The 22,025-nt window shown below is 48.6% G+C and overlaps 1 protein-coding gene across 4 annotated transcripts in view; it reads right to left on the minus strand.

Moving 5' to 3' along the window:
* Positions 1 to 188: 188 nt before the first annotated feature.
* MSRA (methionine sulfoxide reductase A) overlaps positions 189 to 22,025 on the minus strand; it is a 419,965-nt gene continuing 398,128 nt past the window's right edge. For all 4 annotated transcript variants that reach the window (XM_075923252.1, XM_075923251.1, XM_075923250.1 and 1 more), the window contains one exon: positions 189 to 2,477. In XM_075923252.1, coding sequence (XP_075779367.1) covers positions 2,313 to 2,477 — 165 coding nt within the window. In that variant the 3' untranslated portion in view covers positions 189 to 2,312. The remainder of the gene's footprint in view (positions 2,478 to 22,025) is intronic.

The raw sequence follows: 22,025 nt of genomic DNA on the forward strand, positions 1-22,025 counted from the left end.
CTGTGTAGACACACACTCTGTTAATAAGCGTGCAGTATAGACATAGCCTAGGGTTGCTGTCTCAGGTGAGGCACTGAGGTATCAAAATTATTGATAACTAATTATTTTACAATTCATTCGCTTTTAAAGCCAACCTACAATCTACTGCACCATACAATCATACACAACAACACAGATGGAACACCAGATTTTTTTCATTAGCAAGCTGTAATCCTTTATTATATTTGCTTCATTTTTCAGATCTAACCCATCACCTATTTTAGTTCAGAAAATGCCTGTGATGTGCTTTATCATAGTGCTGGAAGCCAAACTAAATCATCTTATATTTATATACTTTTTGGCCCAGTAGAAATAAATCTCCCAGGTTATAAAATAATGTTTTTGCTAAAATTGTTTCAGGAAATAGGCACTGCAGGTAATCATATATATTGCTGTGAATGGGGAACTCAGAGATTAAGATCCCCATCCCGAGCAAAGACATCAAAGTACGACTAGTATCATTAACATAACTCCTAGAATACTTTCTAGAGATCAAAGCCCCATTCATGCTTAAATCTAGCAAGTTCATCAGATCAGACAATAAGCGTAAAGTGCAGCTTGTAGTTCCATCACACACACCTTATTTATTCCTATTAAAATGCACTGGGACAAACATTCAAAAATCTCTCCTAAAATTAACCAGCCCAAGATTGCGCGAATGCCTATTTAAGTGCACAGATTGGCCAAAGTGCATTTCTAGCTGTGCTACTAGGCACAATTTCAGAAACCACTCTGTGAAATCAAAAAATGTCACAGGCTGAATGCACAAAATGCTGTACCTTGACTGGTGCACACATTTCTGAGCAATGATGCTGCAGATATTATTCTCCTGCTGGAACGCTGCGACACTGCACAATGCAGAATTTGCATAGAATGTTCTCCGCAGAATTTTATTTTTGCCATGCAGAAACTGGGATTTCAACCCAAATGCTTCCTTTTTTCCAGGTTTGCCTCTTTCAGAGATATGAGTTATGTGCACACATAACATCTTTTATGTGTATTGTAAGGTTTTTGGGTCACACTGCTGTAGCAGGAGGAGGTCAGTGAGCTAGTGGAGTTGCACAGTAGTGTGCAGTGGGCAGTTAGCATGTGGAAGGAAGACCAGGGTAGAGTATGTGCACACACAAGAACACTCCACCTGAAACTCCATTCCTAGAGCATCTGATCCTAGTGGTGCTGCCCTTCATTTTATATTCTCTCCCAGCCTGAACCTGCCACCCTCCCCCACTCCAACCTGCCACTGCATCCCCCCAGCAACCCCACTTGTGCCTGGCATGGGGGTGGGCATATCACCTCTGGAGATGAAGAGATATTGGCTGGCAAACTATGTACACAACCCAACCCACATATTCACAGACATTTGCCCTCACATACGCCCTACCCTCCCTTCCACCCACTATACTACAACTAGACTCCTCTAGCACACTAATCCCCTCCTACAACAGTGGCATGACCCAAAAAAACCTTAAAATACACACAGAAACTTGAACTTGGACAAGACATGACAGACACACATGAGGATGTTACAGTCCTCTTAGGCCAGATCGTTACAATTCTTTTGTAGAGCATACTTTTGTATAATGACTTTTGTTTCAATTAAATATTTAATTTACCAGAAACTGATGCTAGCTGTCAACAAAGATACATCAAATTCTCTTTTAATATGCCTAGTAAGGAATCTATTTGTCAAAAAACATTTCCTGAGCCTTTTTGTTATCTGTGTCATTAACAGACATACTTGCTGACAGGTATTTTGAAATCAGTTACCACAATAATTGGAACTGGCACAATTAGATTGTGTTCTTTTGATAACTAAAATATGTAGAACTTTACAGATTTTTTACTTTTTTTGGGTGCTTTACTCTAAGGCTGTGTCGACATTGGCAAGATTTTGTGCAAAAGCAGCCACTTTTGAGCAAAAACTTGCCGCCTGTCTACACTGGCCGCGCGTTCTTGCGCAAGAACACTGATGTTCTTGCGCAAGAGGCCAGTGTAGACAGGCAACATGAATTTCTTGCACAATAAAGCCCGATGGTTAAAATGGCCATTGGAGCTTTCTTGCGCAAGAGAGCGTCTACAGTGGCACGGATGCTTTGCGCAAAAGCACATCTCTTCGCAAAAGCACATGCCAGTGTAGACGCTCTCTTGTGCAAATACTTTAATGCAAAAACTCTCGCGTTAAAAGTATTTGCGCAAAATCTTGCCAATGTAGACGTAGCCTACGTTTCTAGCAAAAACATCACACAAGGTTGGTGCAGTGGCATGAGCAAAGATTATTTTTGAATCCTAATAGGACAGGAAACCCCAGTGCCCCCAAGTCCACAATAACCATTGGGGTTCTTGTTTAGATACTGTTGATGGTAATCTTCAGCGTAATAGAACTCAGGAGCCTCGCGGATTTCTGTTGTGATGGTGCCAAAGCCCTTCTCCGTCAGTACCTGTTAAGACACGATACAGAATTCCATTAGTGGTTTGTTTGCTTCTGGGTGCTGAGAAACAGACCTGATAATAAAATGACATATTCAAGAGGTGCCATTGATTTCCACTGACACTTGTACAATAGTTACAGAACAGCCTTGATTTTATCTGGTAGACTAGAAAGCCAGCCTGCTTTACCGGTGCTTTTAGATTATTCAGGCGGCAAACACTTCAAGGTATCAGAGTGAGTCTGCACCGAGCAGTGAGTGTGTTTTATCTTTCTTCTGACTGGTTACATTTCAAACGGGATGTTCTTGTTGAATGGGATCTTTCTTTGGGGAGGGGGTGCGCTTGTGACATCGAGAAGACCCAAAAGTAGATTCTTACGGTACGTCTACACTGCAATTATACATGCACAGCTGGCCCATGGCAGCTGACTTATGGGGCTTAGACTATGGGTCTGTTTAATTGTGGGGCAGATGTTCAGGTCTGGGCTGGACCCTCCCCTCGAATGTCTACACCGATTAACATGCCACATATGAATGTGCTTGAAAATCCCACCTTCATGGTGCAGATTGCTGCTCCAATTAGAGGGAAAAGTGAGCTCTAACGAGGGCTATCAACGATGAATTCTTGAAGGGGGAGCTACAGTCCTGGGGTGAAACCCTACCTAGATGTCCGCTTGGGCCAAATTTCAACGTTCAGCTGAGCCCCACTAGAGCACAGCCAATCTGAACCTGACCCAAGCCCTCGCATGTTGGGTGGTTTTCAGACTTGAGCCAAAACAGACACGCAGTCAGATCTCTGGGTTGGGTTGCAAAGACCTAGGCACCATTTTCTTTACTTAGTTTCCTCCACAGAGCTGCTGAGGCGAATTACCACCCAGGCCTATTTCTCCTAGGCTTTGTCTACACTGTCGGCTTTTGCTGGCAGACAGTATGCAAATGAAGTGCTGATTAGCATTTTGTCATGCTTCATTTGCATAATCTATTTGAGCCGATTTTGCGCAAGGGTTTTTGCATAAAAACAAGCAGTATCCCTCAGTCATAAGGATCTTGTGCAAAAAGGGGGCTTTGTGCAAAAAGGAAACGTTCACACTGCTTGTTTTTTGCGTAAAAACGGCTCAAATAGATTATGCAAATGAAGCATGACAAATTGCTAATCAGTGCTTCATTTGCATACTCACTGCCGGCAAAAGCCAGCAGTGTAGACATAGTCTTAGTAGGGTCCTTTAGCCAACCTGGGCTGGATGGCCAGTCCCTGGTCCAACCCAGCACCATGGACGGCTCCTCCAAACGTGTCACCATCATCAACAGAGCCCCAATCCTTTGGCTCAGCCTGGTGGAGACTTCCTGCCCGAGAGAGCCAGTTGCTTTTCACGTCTGACCCAAACCGCCAGTGAGGTCCGCTGCATGGCCAGCCTCTCATCCTAGCCCCGAAATCAAGAGGAATTTTGCTACTAAGTTTAGTGCGACCTGGATTTCACCGCTGAGGCCTTAACATTCCATTGATCCTGTTGAAAAGGAGCATCTCGAGAACGTCCAGTCAATCCAATATATCCACCCCGCAGGGTCTCTGCAGGGGAGGAGGGATTTTAGGATTGCAGTACGATAGGATCGCACTGATTTTCAACACACGGAGACAAATGTGTTGATTTCAATGCATTTTACCAAAAGGTAATCAAGTTAAGGAAGTTACATTTAGATTAATCCACTAATTGAAAAGTTGATGCAATTTGCATTGACTATTTGATTAGTCGATAAGGGCACCTCTGCCTACTGGCTCTTGCAACATTTCAAAGGCAGAATCGCCACAGGGAGCATGGAGACAATCGGGGACTGTTTGAGTCCCCCACTGGCCCCATGTTTCCCGCACATGCTTTGCTTTTGAAATGTACAAGAGCCCCTTCCGGGTCCCTTGCTTGAGTCCCCTGCTCCCATGGTGCTTCTGCTTTTGAAATGCAGCAAGAGCTCCTCTTGCTACATTTCAAAGGCAGAAGAGCCGCCAGTTTTCCACTGCGCCCCTCCACCCCCCGACAGAGACAGTGCTGGAAGGAACTGGCTTTTAAGTCGGATCTCCCCAGCTCCGGCTCCTGCTCCCCCCCTTGCTGCCTCTCTCTGATAAAGGCAGCAAGGGGGAGGGGGAAGCGACTAGTCGAGTCGATTATCCAATCAGCATATACTTATTGGATAGTCGACTATTCGCTTACATCCCTAAATCATCTATCATTCTCCCCATTTCACAGCAGGGGAAACTGAGGTACAGAAATAGTCTGGCACTGTTTTATAAAGAACGGTCACTAATTTGGAGTGTCTTCAGTTGCAGGTGCCAAACGTGGCAGCTAGAGTTCACTAGCAGTCAGTAAGAGCAAGGAGCATTCAGTATCTCAGTGAACAAATTGCGTTTTTCAGGACTCAGCCTGTAAGGAGCCGGAGCCAAAGAAGTCACTGTGTTCACAATTGACATAAAAATCTGAAGGTGGCAGACAATACATCTGGGCTATGTCTACACTGGCAGCTTCTTGTGCAAGAACAGCTGTTGCCTGCTGACTACACTGCACGCGTGTTCTTGTGCAAATAAATTTACAGTATAGCATTGTAAAACAGGGCTTCTTCTGGAAGAGTTATTCCTCTCCCCATGAGGAATAAGCCCTCTCGCGCAAGAGCTCTTCCACAAGAGGGCAGAGTAGAGAGGCAACATGAATTTCTTGCGCAAGAAGCTCCTATGGCTAAAATGGCCATCAGAGCTTTCTTGTGCAAGTGAGCGTCTACACTGCCATGGATGCTCTTGCACAAAAGCACATCTCTTGTGCAAAAGCACATGCCAGTCTAGATGCGCTCTTGTGGAAGACTTTTTGCTCAACTCTTCCGCAAAACAGTTCGTGTGCAAGAAGCTGCTAGTGTCGACGTAGCCCTGGAAGCCTCTAAAGGCAGAAATACGTAAAGCTGTGGCACTGTTCTGGAGAATGCCGTTAACTCACAGGTGTTATTTACTGGTGAATAAAATGGCCCTCAAAACAATTACAGGCAGTCCCCGGGTTACGTACAAGATAGGGACTGTAGGTTTGTTCTTAAGTTGAATTTGTATGTAAGTCGGAACTGGTACATATTGTAGGGGAAACTAGCCAAACATTTCTCCAGAGCTCAGTTTTATTCTCCCACACCTCACTTCCCTCTGTCCTTTATTCTCAAGCTGAGGTGTCTGCTGAGAAAAGCCGCTCCGCGTCTCCCTGGTCTGCTGGGGGGGAGGGGAGGGCGCTAGCTTCGCGTCTCCCTGGTCTGCTGGGGGGAAGCAGCTATGCAGGGTTGCCTCACCCCGTTTGTAAGTAGGGATCCGATGTAAGTCGGATCCATGTAACCCGGGGACTGCCTGTAGTTTGATTAATGTGGAAAATACAGAGGGACCCCAGATATTCGAAGACCAAGCACTGAAACAAGTTAAGAGCTACATCTGGGTTCCATTTACAGATGCTCTGGAGTGTCTTCCCTCAAGGCTCACAACTCCATTAGGCTCAGAAAGGCATTTCAGGGCAAAGTCCAGCTCCTGTCGGAAGTGTGCACAGCTGGAAGAGAAGACCATGGCGCACAGACCGGGGCGGTGGGTGGGTGGGTGGATGGATATTTGAAATTAGACTTGGAATTGTTCAGCTCCTAGATAAATCTGAACTTCCTCAAGGACTCCTAAAAGCTTAAAGTTTTTCTTTTTACTATTAAACTGCCATGAAGTTTTTTCTATCCCATTTTTCTCTTCTAAGCAAATAGGCAAGAGCTGATGCTTTGGACCCAATTCTCCTCTGATTTATGACTTAACCGTATGCTCACTGAAGTCAATAGCAAAGCTCACGGTGACCATAATGGTGCAGGATGAGGACTTCAATCTGGGGTAGTACAGGAGTAACTATATGGAGGAAAATGAAGTTACACCAATATAAGACAGGTGTAAGAATGGCCTGACATTCCTCCAGAATCAAGCCCTGGAAGAACATATGGCCAAATACTTATCTCACCAGACAAGCTCATGAAACCTGCTCATAAAACCTGTTGTCACCAGACAGCATCAAGGCAAACTGCTCAGCAAAAAGGACTGGCTTGTTTCCAAGATAAGAATGGCCATACTGGGTCAGATCCATGGTTCAGCTAGCTCAGAATCCTGTCTAATATATTCCGTTACCCATTCCCAGCTTCTGATAAATGGAGCCTAGGAACATTTCAGGTTTTGTACCCCTGCCCATCCTGGCTAATGGCCATTGATGGACCTATCCTTCATGAACTCATCTAGTTCTTTTTTGAACCCTGTTATAGCCCTGGCCTTCCCAACATCCCCTGGCAAGGAGTTCCACAGGTTGACTGTGCACTGTGTGAAGAAAACCTTCCTTTTGATCTGGCTCCAGGCTTGCCTGGATCCAGCCCCCAACGCTTGGGGCTTCAGCTCCATGCCCCTCCCTCTGCCCGCTGAATCCGACCCACAGGCTCTGCCTGGCTCCGCACACTGCTGCTCCCCTTGATTAGTGCAGTAAAGCGCTGCCTAGGGGCTTTTCCCCCATACAATCTACTAACTCAGGCCCTCTAGGCTCTGACGTGCGAGGGGAATGTGGGGGAGTGTCTTTCTGCTTCTCAGCCGGGGCCATGTCAGTGAGGTGTGTTTGTATTATTATTTATTTATTTTTGCTTCTCACTTTTGCAAAGTGACTGATTTTTCTGTGGTTCAGTGGCCCCCGACCCAAACAAGTCCCCCCCCCCCCCCCCCGGGATGCCACGAGAAATCAGTGCTACTAAAACACAGGAATCCCAATTCCCCATCCTAAAATTCTAAACTCGGGGGAATGAGGAGGATCCGAGGGGATAATTGCAGCTAACCTGCTGGCTCAGCATGAGACACTGCACCGGTCCCTTCCTTGCTTTCTGCTCCAGTCAACGTCTGTTGGAACGCAGGAGGGCTAAAAGGCAGGTTCTCACAGGGAACCGGCTGCTACATCTGAACTGTGCTTCTCTGGGTGATAACATTTCAAACACTAAAAAGGCGCACTCTCCGGGGAAGTAGAAACACTAACCTGTCAGAGTTGGGAGCACACAATAGAGAAAGCAGAATTTATATTTCCCCACAGACCCTGCAACAAATAACTGACAGTCTGCCTCACACAGCAGAGGAACCAAGCAGAACCTACTTTAGAAAGCATGAGTTTGTTTAGTTTCTTGCACTGAGATGTCCTGAAGAAAAAACTTTTAAAACTGCCTCCACTCCAGAAAACTTAGCACAAACTTTGATCATCACGATCATTAATTTATCTAGCCCTGTAAATGCATGTGATGCTACATCACGCCCTGAGTGCTATACCAGTACTGGATGTAACTCTCTGGTAGCAGATTTCCACGTGGGAGGTTTCCATCAACCACCTGATTTCCTTGATTAGAAAATCTGTCTGGTTCAATCTTCTACCACAAGAGGGCACGCACATCGTTTTTCTTTTTTACAATTACGAACAGGCTATTCAAGGACTACAAGTGAAATAATGCGGAAACCCGAGGACCGTTCGTTACACTGCAACTTCGGTCATTAGTGAAAGATACCAACATTGTCGTCAGAAATATGAGACACTTTTCTTTTCTGCGCTCTGCCAAGCTTCCCCTTAAATGGTTTGCTTTCAAACTGTGCAAACATTTCCTTACGATTTTACAGTGTTGGTACAGAAACTGTAATGTCACAAGGGAAGATGTGTGGGGACATGGGGCCAGATCTTTACCTGGTGTAAATCAGCAATGTTCCACTGACTTCAGTGCAGCTAATACAGCTCTAGACGGATTAAGATTCTGCTCTAAACAGCTCCCAGAGAGATACTGTCGCCAAGAAGTATCATTGTCAGAGGGGTAGCTGTGCTAGTCTGTAGCCACAGAGTCTACTGGAGAGAGGTCCAAACGAAAGCCTAAGGCCATATCCCCCTATGCTCACCAGGGCCACCTCAAAAGTGGGTGATGGTGGCTAGGGAGGGGGGCACGGCAGAGCCCCCAAAGGTTGCCATGATTCGGTGCAGCACCTAGCAACCTCTGCCAGCCTGGCTCTTATCCACCTCTTCAGCTGGATTCCGAGGCAGAGCGAGGGCGGAAATGCAGCCTGCCCTTCTCCCTCAGCTCTGACACTCCTTGAGGTACTTGTGACACTCCACACCGTGGTCGCAGACTGTACAGGCGGCCATCGCAGCTCCCCGCACTTGGCTCTTCTAATGTGAAGAGCGCAGTAGCTGCGGCAATCCTGGCATTTGCGACGATGAGCTAGAGTCCGGGTCACAGCTGAAGGCTGTGGCAAGGTTCTAGTGAGCAGGAACAATTCCCCTTTGTTTGATATTTGCGGTTCCTTTAGATTTTCTCCTCATTTTTGTTTACCTTTCCAGAAAGGTACTGCTACTGCTCCTGCTTAGAACATAAGAACGGCCGTACTGGGTCAGACCAAAGGTCCATCCAGCCCACAGTGGCCAGCGCCAAGTGCCCCGGAGGGGTGGACCGAATTCAATGATCAAGCAATTTGTCTCGTGCCATCCATCTCCAGCCTCTGACAAACAGAGGCCAAGGACACCATTTTATCCCCTGGCTAATAGCCTTTTATGGACCTAACCTCCATGAATTTACCTAGCTTCTCTTTAAACTCTGTTATAGTCCTAGCCTTCACAGCCTTGGGGAGAAGTCTCTATAATTCAGCGGTGGGGAACTTTTTTTGGGTCGGGGGCTGCTGACCCACAGAAAAATCAGTCGGGGGCTGCACACAAGTGAGAAGCAAAAGAAAAACAAAACAAAACAAAACCCTCACTGATGTGGCCCCCGACCAAGAAGGAGAAAGACACTCCCTCACATTCCCCTCGCACACCAGCGCCTAGGGGGTCCAGGCTGGTAGATTTTGTATGCTCCAGCCCCATGGGAAGACTGTGGGGGTGGGGGCTGGAGGGCCAGCACAGGCTCCCCAGTGCTGAGGGGAGCCTGGAGCCTTGGGGGTCGGAACCAGGCAAACCAGGGGCCCCTTCTGTCCCCCAGGCCTGAAATTCCCCACCCCTGTTATGATCCCATTGGTATCAAGCACTAAATTCTACCATCACTCTTCAATTCTCTGCCAGGTAGTGTTGCCACCTATGACTTTTCAAGCTTGCAGGATGACCAGAGTGACCTAGACAAACTGAAAGACTGGACCAAAAGAAATCTGATGCAGTTCAACAAGGACAAGTGCAGAGTCCTGCCCTTGGGACGGAAGAATCCCAAGCATTGTTACAGGCTGGGGACCGACTGGCTAGGTAGCAGTTCTGCAGAAAAGGACCTGGGGATTACAGTGGGTGAGAAGCTGGGTATGAGTGAACAGTGCGTCCTTGTAGCCACGAAGGCCAACGGCAGATTGGGGTGCATTAGGAGGAGCATTGCCAGCAGATCTAGGGAAGTGATTGTTTCTCTTTATTTGGCTCTGGTGAGGCCACATCTGCAGTATTGCATCCAATTCTGGGGCTCCCGTTACAGAAAGGATGTGGACACATTGGAGAGGGTCCAGCAGAGAGCAACCAAAATGATACGGGTGCTGGAGCACATGACCTATGAGAGGCTGAGGGATTTGGGCTTATTTAGTCTGCAGAAGAGAAAAGTGAGAGGGGAATTTGATAGCAGCCTCCAACTCCCTGCAGGGGGGGGGTACCAAAGAGGATGGAGAGAGGCTGTTCTCAGTGGTGGCAGATAACAGAACAAGGATCAATGGTCTCAAGTTGCAGTGGGGGAGGTCTAGGTTAGATATTAGGAAAAACTAATTCCCTAGGTGGGTGGGGAAGCCATGGGATGGGTTCCTTAGGGAGGGGGTGGAATCTCCATCCCTAGAGGTTTTTAAGTCCTGGCTTGACAAAGCCCTGGCTGGGATGATTGAGTTGGGATTGGTCCTGCTTTGGACAGGGGGTTGGACTTGATGACTCCTGAGGTGTCTTCCAATCCTATGATTCTGTGAGGGCTGCATCCTGCCAATATTTGTAATAAGCCCAGTGGCTATATCTTGGTTAAACAAATGGAAATTTAGAGGTTGAGGCCACTTTAAAAATGTGCCAGCAAAAAGCTTTAAAAACGATTCTATTAAAATCTTTTCATTTTCCAAGCCGAGACATTAATAAAGTCAGCAGAGTATTAATTGGTTCCAAGCATTTTGTGGCTTTTAATAAAAATGGCATCAGTGTGTGTATGATTCAGTGCACACATTAAAAGCAGCCGTACTGCATGTGCTCCGGGCCCTGTACGACTCTAACTTGTGTGTTTTGATGAGTTGATCTAAACCATTTCTGATGGAGCATGCTCCAGGCCTGACTGCTGCTGAAAATACTGAGCAATATCTTCCCTCAGATAATACCTTGTACTTCTATAGCACTATTCATCCTTGATATAAAACACTAAGGACTTGTCTACAGTTACAGCGCTGCAGTAGTGCTTAGCAAAGAGGCTATCTCCGCTGAGTGGGGGATATCCACCTCCTCAAGAGGCAATAGCTAGAAGTCCTAATGTCAGCCCAGTGTGGTCTACACCAGGAGTTCAGTCAATATAAATGCATTGCTCAAGGGTATGGACGTTCCACACTCCTGAGTTACATAGTTACACCAACGCTGAGTTCATAGTATAGACCAGGAGGAAGGAATGAAACCTCACAATGCTCTTCTGGATGGTCTAGCAAACTAGTGGCTGTTTCAGAAGATCATCTCATCTCATCGGAAGAAGTGAGTTTTGCCCACGAATGCTCATGATCCTATTTATATATATTTGTTAGTCTCTAAGGGTACATCTAAACTACAGGCTTTTGTCGACAGAAGTTTTGTCGACAGATGCTATCGACAACGCTTCTGTCGACAAAGCGTCTAGACTACATCCAGTTCTGTCGACAAAGCAAGCCACTTTGTCGACATGACAGTGTAGATGCAAAGGACAGTGTAGATGCAATAACGCCTTCTGTCGATAGAACTCTGTCGACAAAAGGTGTTATTTTTCGTAGCATGAGTTTACCGCCATTGACAAAACTGCTGAGTTCTGTTGACGTTATGTCGACAGAATTCAGCAGCAATGTAGACGCAGGTATAGTTTTGTCGACAAAAGTCCACTTTTATCGACAAAACCCTGTAGTCTAGACACACCCTAAGGTGCCACGGGACTACTCATTTTTAGGTTTATCATCTGTTTGTAGGGTTTGTGCGAAGAAGGAGGCGAAGCGACATGCCTTGTGCAGTAACTGGAATTCTTCGAGATGTCTATCCCATAGGGTGCCCTCCTTCCCCTGTGTTTCAGAGTCTCTATTGTGGGGCACTGCAGTAGCGAAGGCCCAGGCAGCCCCATATAACCTTGATGCGGGGCATGAGGATGTGTATGGCACATACGATAGATGAAAGGGGAATACCTACAATCAAAGGAACAGGACAGAGCCACACAGAAGTAGAGAACTGACAGGGACAGACGTCTCAAAGAACACCAGTTACTGCACTCAGGGTATGTCTACACTACAGAGTTAGTTCGAACTAACTTAGTTTGAATTAGTTAATTCGAACTAAGCTAATTCGAACTAACGCGTCTAGAACTAAAAACTAGTTCGAATTAGCGTTTTGCTAATTCGAACTAGCATGTCCACATTGAGTGGACCCTGAACAGGGCTTAAGGATGGCCGGAAGCAGTGCCGGCAGGGCATCAGAGGAGAACTTAGAGCGTGGAGCTGCTGTCTCAGGCTAGCCGAGGGCTGTGCTTAAAGGGTCCCGACCCCCACCCCGGACAGACAATTCTCAGGGGTGCCCCGCTTGAAAACCAGTCCTGGCTTGGAGTGCCCGGAGTGCCCACACTGGGCACATCAGAGCACTCGGCCATCAGCCTGGCTGCACTTGCCGCAGGCTGCCATCCGGGGAGAGGGGGCAATTGGGGGGCTGCAGGAGAGCTTCCACCCCCAGAAGCCTGCAGAGCCAGCCCAGTCCTCCCCATCGGGGGCTCGTGCCCCATTCCTCCCTCACCTCCTTCCACTTACCCTTCCCTAGCCCCCCTTCCTGATGTACAAAATAAAGATAACGTTTCTTCCAACATTGACTCTGTCTTTATTGAACAAAACTGGGGGAGACTGGGAAAAGGAGGTGGGAGAGGGGAAGAGAAAGGCTGGGAGAGGGGAGGGCAACTAACATGATGAGGGGTTGGGAACAGGTCCCAGATGAAGAGAGGCTACAGAGAATGGGACTTTTCAGCTTAGACAAGAGGAGACGGAGGGGGGACAGGATAGAGGTCTCTAAAAGCAGGGGTTGGGTGGAGAGGGTGCATTCAGAAAAGTTCTTCATGAGTTCCCCTAAAGAAGGACTAGAGGACACCAAAGGAAAGGAATGGGTAGCAGGCTTGAAACTAGTAAGAGAAAGTTGTTGTTCTTGACAAAGCAAATAGTTAACCTGTGGAACTTCTTGCTGCAGGAGGCTGTGAAGGCTACAACTAGAACAGAGTTTAAAGGGAAGTGAGATCAAGTCATGGAGGTTGGGTCCATGGAGTAGTCTTAGCCAGGGGGTAGGAGTGGTGTCCCTGCCCAAAGTTTGTGGAAGGCTGGAGAGGGATGGCACGAGACAAATCGCTTGGTCACTGTCTTCGGTCCATCCCCTCCAGGGTCCCTAGGGTTGGCCGCTGTCGGCAGACAGGCTACTGGGTTAGATGGACCTTTGGTCTGACCCAGGACGGCCATTGTAAGCTCAGGGCTCAGGGTCGGGGGTCTCAGTGGACCCCCTTGATTTTCATGCACTCCTGCTCCTGGGTGGCCAGGCTGGCAGCTCTCCTGCCCTAGATGGCCACTTTCCTGTGCCTAGTGCGGAGATCGTGGACAAGGTCCACGATGTCTGCACTAGCCCAGGAAGGTGCCCACCTCTTGCGGTCCCGGGCAAGCTCCCGGGAGCCGCCAGCCTGGTCCCGGGAAGAGGGGGTGGGCTGGGGGACATCGGGTGGGTGGTTCTGTGCCGTGCCAGGTGCAGGGTCTGCTGGCTGGGTGCTGGCAGGCTTGCACCTGGCATGGGCACCGTAGCCAGCCCGTGCCCCTTTAAGGGGTCCGGGGTCGGGAGGGGGGCATAGAGTTTCCCTGGTGTTGGCCAGAGTGGCCACCAGGGAAACCTGGGGAGGGCTAGCCTCCCACTAGTTCGAATTAAGGGGCTACACACCCCTTAATTCGAACTAGTAAGTTCGAACTAGGCTTAATCCTCGTAAAATGAGGTTTTCCTAGTTCGAACTAAGCGCTCTGCTAGTTCGATTCAAATTCAAACTAGCGGAGCGCTAGTGTAGCGGCTATGAATGTTAGTTCGAACTAACATCCGTTAGTTCGAACTAACATTGTAGTGTAGACATACCCTCAGTGAGGGTACGTCTACACTACAGCGCTAGTTCGAACTAACTTAGTTCGAATTAGTTAATTCGAACTAAGCTAATTCGAACTAACTCGTCTAGAACTAAAAACTAGTTCGAACTAGCATTTTGCTAATTCGAACTAGCAAGTCCACATTGAGTGGACTCTGAACAGGCCTTAAGGATGGCCGGAAGCAGTGCCGGCAGGGCATAAGAGGAGGACTTAGAGCATGGAGATGCTGTCTCAGGCTAGCCGAGGGCTGCGCTTAAAGGGTCCCGACCCCCACCCCGGACAGACAGTTCTAAGGGGTGCCCCACTTACAAAGAAGTTCTGGCTTGGAGTGCCCGGAGTACCCACACAGGGCACATCACACCACTCGGCCATCAGCCCGGCTGCACTTGCCGCAGGCTGCCATCTGGGGAGAGGGGACAATCGGGGGGCTGTAGGAGAGCTTCCACCCCCAGAAGCCCGCAGAGCCAGCCCAGTCCTCCCCATCGGGGGCTCGTACCCCATTCCTCCCTCACCCCCTTCCACTTATCCTTCCCTAGCCCCCCTTCTTATTGATGTACAAAATAAAGATAACGTTTCTTCCAACATTGACTCTGTCTTTATTGAACAAAACTGGGGGAGACTGGGAAAAGGAGGTGGGAGAGGGGAAGAGAAAGGCTGGGAGAGGGGAGGGCAACTAACATGATGAGGGGTTGGGAACAGGTCCCAGATGAAGAGAGGCTACAGAGACTGGGACTGTTCAGCTTAGAAAAGAGGAGACGGAGGGGGGACAGGATAGAGGTCTCTAAAAGCAGGGGTTGGGTGCAGAGGGTGCATTCAGAAAAGTTCTTCCTGAGTTCCCATAAAGAAGGACTAGAGGACACCAAAGGAAAGGAATGGGTAGCAGGCTTGAAACTAGTAAGAGAAAGTTGTTGTTCTTGACAAAGCAAATAGTTAACCTGCGGAACTCCTTGCTGCAGGAGGCTGTGAAGGCTACAACTGGAACAGAGTTTAAAGGGAAGTGAGATCAAGTCATGGAGGTTGGGTCCATGGAGTGCTATTAGCCAGGGGGTAGGAGTGGTGTCCCTGCCCAAGGTTTGTGGAAGGCTGGAGAGGGATGGCACGAGACAAATCGCTTGGTCACTGTCTTCGGTCCATCCCCTCCAGGGTCCCTAGGGTTGGCCGCTGTCGGCAGACAGGCTACTGGGCTAGATGGACCTTTGGTGTGACCCAGGACGGCCATTATAAGCTCAGGGCTCAGGGTCGGGGGTCTCAGTGGACCCCCTTGATTTTCATGCACACCTGCTCCTGGGTGGCCAGGCTGGCAGCTCTCCTACCCTAGACGGCCACTTTCCTGTGCCTAGTGCGGAGATCGTGGACGAGGTCCACGATGTCCGCACTAGCCTAGGAATGTGCCCGCCTCTTGCGGTCCAGGGCAAGCTCCCGGGAGCCGCCAGCCTGGTCCCGGGAAGAGGGGGTGGGCTGGGGGACATCGGGTGGGTGGTTCTGTGCCGTGCCAGGTGCAGGGTCTGCTGGCTGGGTGCTGGTAGGCTTGCACCTGGCATGGGCACCGTAGCCAGCCCGTGCCCCTTTAAGGGGTCCGGGCCCGGGAGGGGGGTATAGAGTTTCCCTGGTGTTGGCCAGAGTGGCCACCAGGGAAACCTGGGAAGCCTTAGCCTCCCACTAGTTCGAATTAAGGGTCTACACACCCCTTAATTCGAACTAGCTAGTTCGAACTAGGCTTAATCCTCGTAAAATGAGGTTTACCTAGTTCGAACTAAGCGCTCCGCTAGTTCGATTCAAATTCGAACTAGCGGAGCGCTAGTGTAGCGCCTAGGAAAGTTAGTTCGAACTAACGTCCATTAGTTCGAACTAACTTTTCAGTGTAGACATACCCTGAATAACCTCTCGGTACCTGACAAAACCAGATGGGAAAAGCCAACGGTGTATTTTTCCATCAGTAAGCAAGATGGAAAAGACAAGGCCCTAGACCAGCAGTCCCAATCTTGATATGCAATACAATACTTGACGTCCGTGTAGCAGACTGTCCAGTGTTAGGAAGCCGATAGTCAACAGTGCAAAATGTACTGAATGCCTTGACTTGCTGCTGTAGACATCGAAATGATGCCTTAGCCGCTGAAAGGAGGAAATAAAACTATTGCTTATTAAATGGACATGTTTTATGACTCATGTTAGCTACATAAATTCTTCAGCTTTCGAGTGGGGGAGAGCATTGCCCGTTGGTTACAGCATAAGAATAGGAGTCTGGATTTCTGAGTTTTGTTCCCAGCTCCACCAATGACTAATGTATGCCCTTGTCGGAGTCAATTAATCTGTATCAAATGAGAGCAGTAACACTGTAATCAGGTGGCCATTGTGTATGTGTGTCTCTTACTGAAGAGACTCCGAACTGTCAGATTTGTTTATCATAGACCTCGGGACTTCTCCTTTAGTTCTCAATGTAGGATAGAGATGAGTTGTGCTGTTGAGACAGAGTTGATGTAAACTGATTCCAGTTTCCCCACTGTCCCCACAGCAGGAGGCCAATGGAAGAAAATGCTCCCATCAGCTTCCCTTACTCCGCACAGGAGTACTGGACTCAGACAGGGATGCCCTCTGAGTTTGATTTAGTGGGTCTTCACTAGACCAGCTAAATCAAACCCCAGAAGATCGATTGCTGCAGCATCAATCTTCCCCGATGTGAAGTCATGGTTTTAGAGGGGAGCCTGGATCTGCAAATTGAAACACAGAAGTGATGGCCAGAAACTGCAGAATTCCAATCCCACCCCAGCTCTCATGCTGAATCACTGGCTGGCTGTGGACAAGTCACTTCAATTCTGTGCGTGTTTATCCTTCTGTACAATGGGAATAATAATACTGACCTGCCTCACAGGGGCATTGTGAGGATTAATTTTCTAATGTTAGCACAGGACTTGGGACTGCTATCTGACTGTTCCTCTTTCCGGATAAGCCACACATTCCCCTAGTCTACTTTGCAATATGCCTCCTACCAAAGTCGGTAGGACAGAAGGAGGCTGGAAACATTTAATTCTACTGGGGCAAATCCAGCACAGTTCATACAGGTGCACATGTATCTCTGAGGGCCGAATTTGATCCACTGATTTTATGACTGACTTCAACCCTTGCTGTGACAGACAAGGAGTGGAAAGATCATAATTTTATGGATACCATCTATGACCGGCTCAGCAAGGAAAAGTTACATAGTGGGATACTGGGACTCTCTGGATGACTGTACTGCTCCAATGTAATTGGGAGCCGTGGAATAACTAACAGGAGAGCAACACAATAGGTCTAGACAAGGCCACCACAGCAACTGCCTTGACATGAGGCAAACCATCTGAAGCAAATCCCGGGTAAAATGTAGGAGACTGCAACCCAGGGCCCAGTCTGAGAATGGGAGAATTGCGATTCCAGTCTGTGAGAAAGGTGGTGGCTGGCGGCCTGTGTGCTAGATCGTACTCTTTGAGGGGACGTCTACACAGCAGGGCAAAAGTCGAGTTAAGCTACGCAACTTCAGCTACGTCAATTGTGTAACTGAAGTTGAAATAGCTTACTTGGGCTTTCGGCGCTGTCTGCACAGCTGGCTGTCGAAGGAAGAGCATTCTGCCTTCGACTTCTCTTACTCCTCGTGAAATGAGGGTCACAGGAGTTGGAGTAAGAAGGCCTCCAGCTCGACATTATTTCGAAATAACGGCTTGCAGTGTAGACGCGCTCTTTGGTATTTCGGAATCATGTCAGTGATTCTGAAATAACACTTCTGTGTAGACGTACCCTGAGAGATCAGAGGAGCAGTCTAGTCTGCCACCTGCGACATTTGCTAGAACTGTGTCTCCATAGATACCCTTCTGCAAGTCTGCCAGCACCAATGCACCCTGCACGACCAGACTGTCCTGACAGAATGTCTATACCAGGCAGATTGGGCTGCACAGCACTGGGAGAAAAGCGACCATTGGTTGCTGCTTTGCAACGTATGCCTCGTCTGGGCCATGAAGGACAGTCGGCCTGTTATCAGTGGCACACAGATCCTATAAAAAATTCACAGAACAGGGAGTTCTACTCTGGAGTAACCCCCCTGGTCTCTGTGCTGTTACAGTTGATGGAGCCTGGGAGAGTAGGACAGAATCTGACCCAGCCTTGAAAGGTTTGTGCTCCTGAATGGTTTTCTAAACATGCCACTTGCCCTGTCCTTGAGGAAACGTGGTTGCGTGAGGGAGGGCAGTAGGCGGTCTGCAAAGAGAACATTAGCAAAGAGAAAAGAGATCTCGCTCCACCCGTGTCTGGGAACTAATTAGGTGTTGAAGGAGCCATTGGGAGATGGAAATTTGGTTTGTCTAGCCAGCTTTAACCCAGCCAAACAGCCTTTTACTGTACATCCCGCATGGATAATTTATGATGGCTAAGAAAAGACATGGCCAGTTGTGACGTTTAGCAACCTCAAGCTAAAATCTATCTGCGCTCTGCAGATCACCCTTCCATTACACTAATATCCCTACAACGAAAGGCAGCGAGGTCTAGAAGAAGCCGGCGGCAGCTGCTAGTTGCCTATGTCTGAGACCTGGCCATTCCTTTACTGTGTGACTTCGGGTATTTCACATAGCTCCTTTCTGTCTCGGTTTCTTCAGCTCTCTTCCTGCCCGTCAGCACGTCCCCTCCTCACCAGCGTGGCTTCATTCTCCAGCCTCTACCCGCATACTAGGGCCCCCCTCCGGAGCAGCTGAAGGTACCTAAGAGGGGGCCTCCAGCACCAGAACCGTGGTCCCATCCCCCCACTGTGCTCCTTCCCCCTGAGGTCCTGCCCCACAAAGCCCCTTTGCCCCCGTCGTTGCGCTGCCCCATCCCCCAGAGGCCCTGTCCCAGCACCACCCTTTCCCCTGAGGGCCTGCCCCCCCACAGTGCCTCTTCCCCTGGAAGTCTCCCCCACACACTGCCCCTCCCCCACCCTTGCACTGCCCCATCCTCTAAGGCCTTGCCCCAATGTCCCCTTTCCCCGAGCTCCACTTCCACTTTAAAAAGTGGGGGGGGGCACCCCCTTGGCTTTCTCTGTTCCAGCACCCCTGTCTCCCATCCTCACTGGGATGGCCTCCCTCTCTGGCTGCCCCTGCCCCCCCCCCTCTCAGCTGCCTCCCTTTGCTGGGCTGGGCTCCTGCTCCAACACCCCACCCGTTCTCTGACTATGGGCTCCGCCCCCCCCCCACTCCTCCACTATGAAACTGATGAAAAATCTGCCTGACCAGCTGCAGCTGTGAGTACCTGACAGTCTATAATTACAGGATCACATGTTCTGTTTCCACAGGACACCGGCTTCATTCAGTGGGCTTGTCTCAGTCACCCTGCCACACCTGGGCTCCTCCTCCCAGTCCAGTCTCCCCCCCCCCCCCCCCCAGCCCCTCTTCCCAGTCCAAGGTCCCGGATTTCTTCGTGGCACTTCATTCCAGCCCAGCCCTCGCCTGGCTTCTCATCATACCCCAGTCCCACACCCCGGCTTATCTTCCCTCTGGCCCCCATCACCCCTGTCTCCCCTTTGCCACGTTCCCCTCTTTCCTGTCTTGGTACCATCAGGGAGGTAACCCCATGCTCAGGGCAACCCTAAACCTTGGACTACCAAAAGGCAGGAATGGAAAACAAGGGTGGATGACCCACGTTTGCACTGATCTGTATACGTCTCCTGAAGCTCTGCTGGGAGACAGGATATGGGCGCAGATGATCTGCAGCCTGATCCAGCGCGGCAGCTCTTCTATTTTCATGCAAGCACCAAGAGAGAGTTTCCCTCTCCTTCCCAGCCGGGAGCAGCCCTGCTAAACCCTTTCAGCTCCGGGCCGGAGCATGCTGAATGCAGATGGACTCGAAGGAGAATTGACCGTCACATCTGGTTCATTGGAAAATTGGTTTCCCTCCCATTCACAGAAAACGCTGACTTTTCTGCAGAGGGGGTTGGGTTCTAAAGGGTGCCTCATGGAAGTTATGGTTTGGTGCCTTACGCGCCCATTCTCCTCTCTGGGCCAGGCTGTCTAGCCAGGCTAGCCCTCCCATGATGCATCATTTTCTCTCTTCTTGTTGACATGAAGGGAGTTCCTGGCCAAGGGGCATCAACGCAGTTGGAGTTTCACCACCAGAAGTTTGACAAGCCTTACAGCCAAACCCCAGGGCACGCCTACTCAACTTTGGAAGTCCCGGGGGCCACAATGATACAGCACATGCTGAGGTCTGCAACATAAGTGTAGTTCAGATACATGCAAATATATATACAAATATATGCAAATCGCTTCTTTCACACTGACGGGTATGATATAAAGATTAAGACAAGACTACCCAACATCCAGGCTCCATTTAAGTCAGTTCTGCTGATATTAATAAAATGCAATAGTGACCCGATATCCACCCACAGGACAGCACTTTTAATGAGCAATGACAGTCCAGGAATTTACCTAGTAAAATTCATCTCAACAGAAGGCCATTATATTGACTCCTTTTTTGTTTTGGCTCCCCCCAAGGCTCACATGTTGAGCCCCATGTAAATCCAAACCGCACCGTGGGCCGCGCAAACAGGCTGCAGGCCATGTGTTAAGTAGCTCTGCCCTAGTGGACACATCTTGCAATTTTCACAGGCTCATAACTCAAAACAAAGGCCAGAAGATTTTCAAGGAGATAGCAAAAGGCACATCTTCGATACCAGGGTGACCCTCCTGCTTAATTTAAAGGCACGGCGCCAGAGGATGGCAGGAATAGAGTTTCTCATCAAAACAGCTGTATGACTTTCTATTAAAAAAACAAAAACAACAAGGCCAAACAACATATTTCCCCCTTAACTAACTCTTGGAAATTTTTTTTCTGAAATTGAGAGGGAGAGTGTTTTTTTGATTAAATCCCTATTTGTTAGGTGTTGAAAACTGTATTACGAAGACGGTGTTACCTGTCCCTCTTCTGTTTTGGTGGAGCAGAAAAGTTGGGTAGGGAGGGAGCATCCTGGAGCAAGAAAAATTCCCATTTCCCATATTTTCTGCAGTTATTTACAAAACCAGTGAAATCATGAATATTTGCACCCCCACTATCCATGTAAGGGCAAGACTGAAACTTGTCCCACCTGTCTACATAGAGCAGAAGCAAGGGGATATTACCCCAAAGTGCATTTCCAGGCTGAGCAATTGGGGCAGAAGAAGGGGTGACCTGGGACCACTACTCCCCCTCTCTCGTCCATAGAGGGGGAATGCGTGGGGTCTTTACTCCACCCCAGAATGCACTAGCAGGCATAGATGAGTCAGCTTGGATGGGGCAAGTAACTTGCTATTTGCATGGACTAGTAGATGGCTTCCTGTCCTACCCTCAGGCACAGCACAAAACAGGGAAGGAATTTGGACACTCAGCTATCAGCTGCTCCTACTCAGAGCTAAAGGCTCTGTCCAGCTACACTAAGATCCTCTGCGTGTGTGACCACTACAAGATCCTACTACATTTGTCACACGTGGGAAGCGCTAGTGTCCTGGCTCAGTTACAACTCTGCTAATTGGTCAAATATTGGAATAAATTGCCAAGGGAGGTGGTGGACTCTCCCTCTCTGGAGATATTTAAGAACAGGTTAGATAGACATCTGTCAGGGATGGTGTAGACAGAGCTTGGTCCTGCCTTGAGGGCAGGGGGCTGGACTCGATGACCTCTCGAGGTCCCTTCCAGTTCTATGAATCTATGATATACGGCTCACAAAAATTCCCTTCGTAGCCTGAAAGCGATGTAAACATGTTCTTCACTTCCTAAACCACCATGGGCATTATTGGATGCTGTCAAATGGCTGCTGTAGTTCTCAGTAGCGGTGACTGCGTTTCAGTGACAGTTTAATGATTTCTGAAGCTATATCGGACGGCATTTTGCTTCATTTACATCTGTTTCAATTCCATTCAGCTCCATTGATGGCTATGGAATCACACTGGAATTCCATTAGTGTAACTGAGATGAGGATCAGGTTCACAGCTTTAAAGAACTCTGGGATCATCAACAATATATTTATATCATAGCGCAAATAGTTAGACAGGTTGGAATTATATTTCAAGTGGTAGAGAGGAATTATAACTTTGCACTCTATCGAATGTTGAAAAACCAACAGAAAATAGCTCAACCATGTTTTCAAATGAAAAAATCTGAGAGATTCCAGCTGCTAAAAGTAGAAACAGCTAGAATAATGTATCCAAGTAAGCAGAAAATGTGTTAGAAGAGTAAAATTCCACAGTGTT

Source organism: Pelodiscus sinensis, chromosome 3 (genome assembly GCF_049634645.1).
Source record: "Pelodiscus sinensis isolate JC-2024 chromosome 3, ASM4963464v1, whole genome shotgun sequence".
In the NCBI taxonomy this organism is placed as follows: Eukaryota; Metazoa; Chordata; order Testudines; family Trionychidae; genus Pelodiscus; species Pelodiscus sinensis.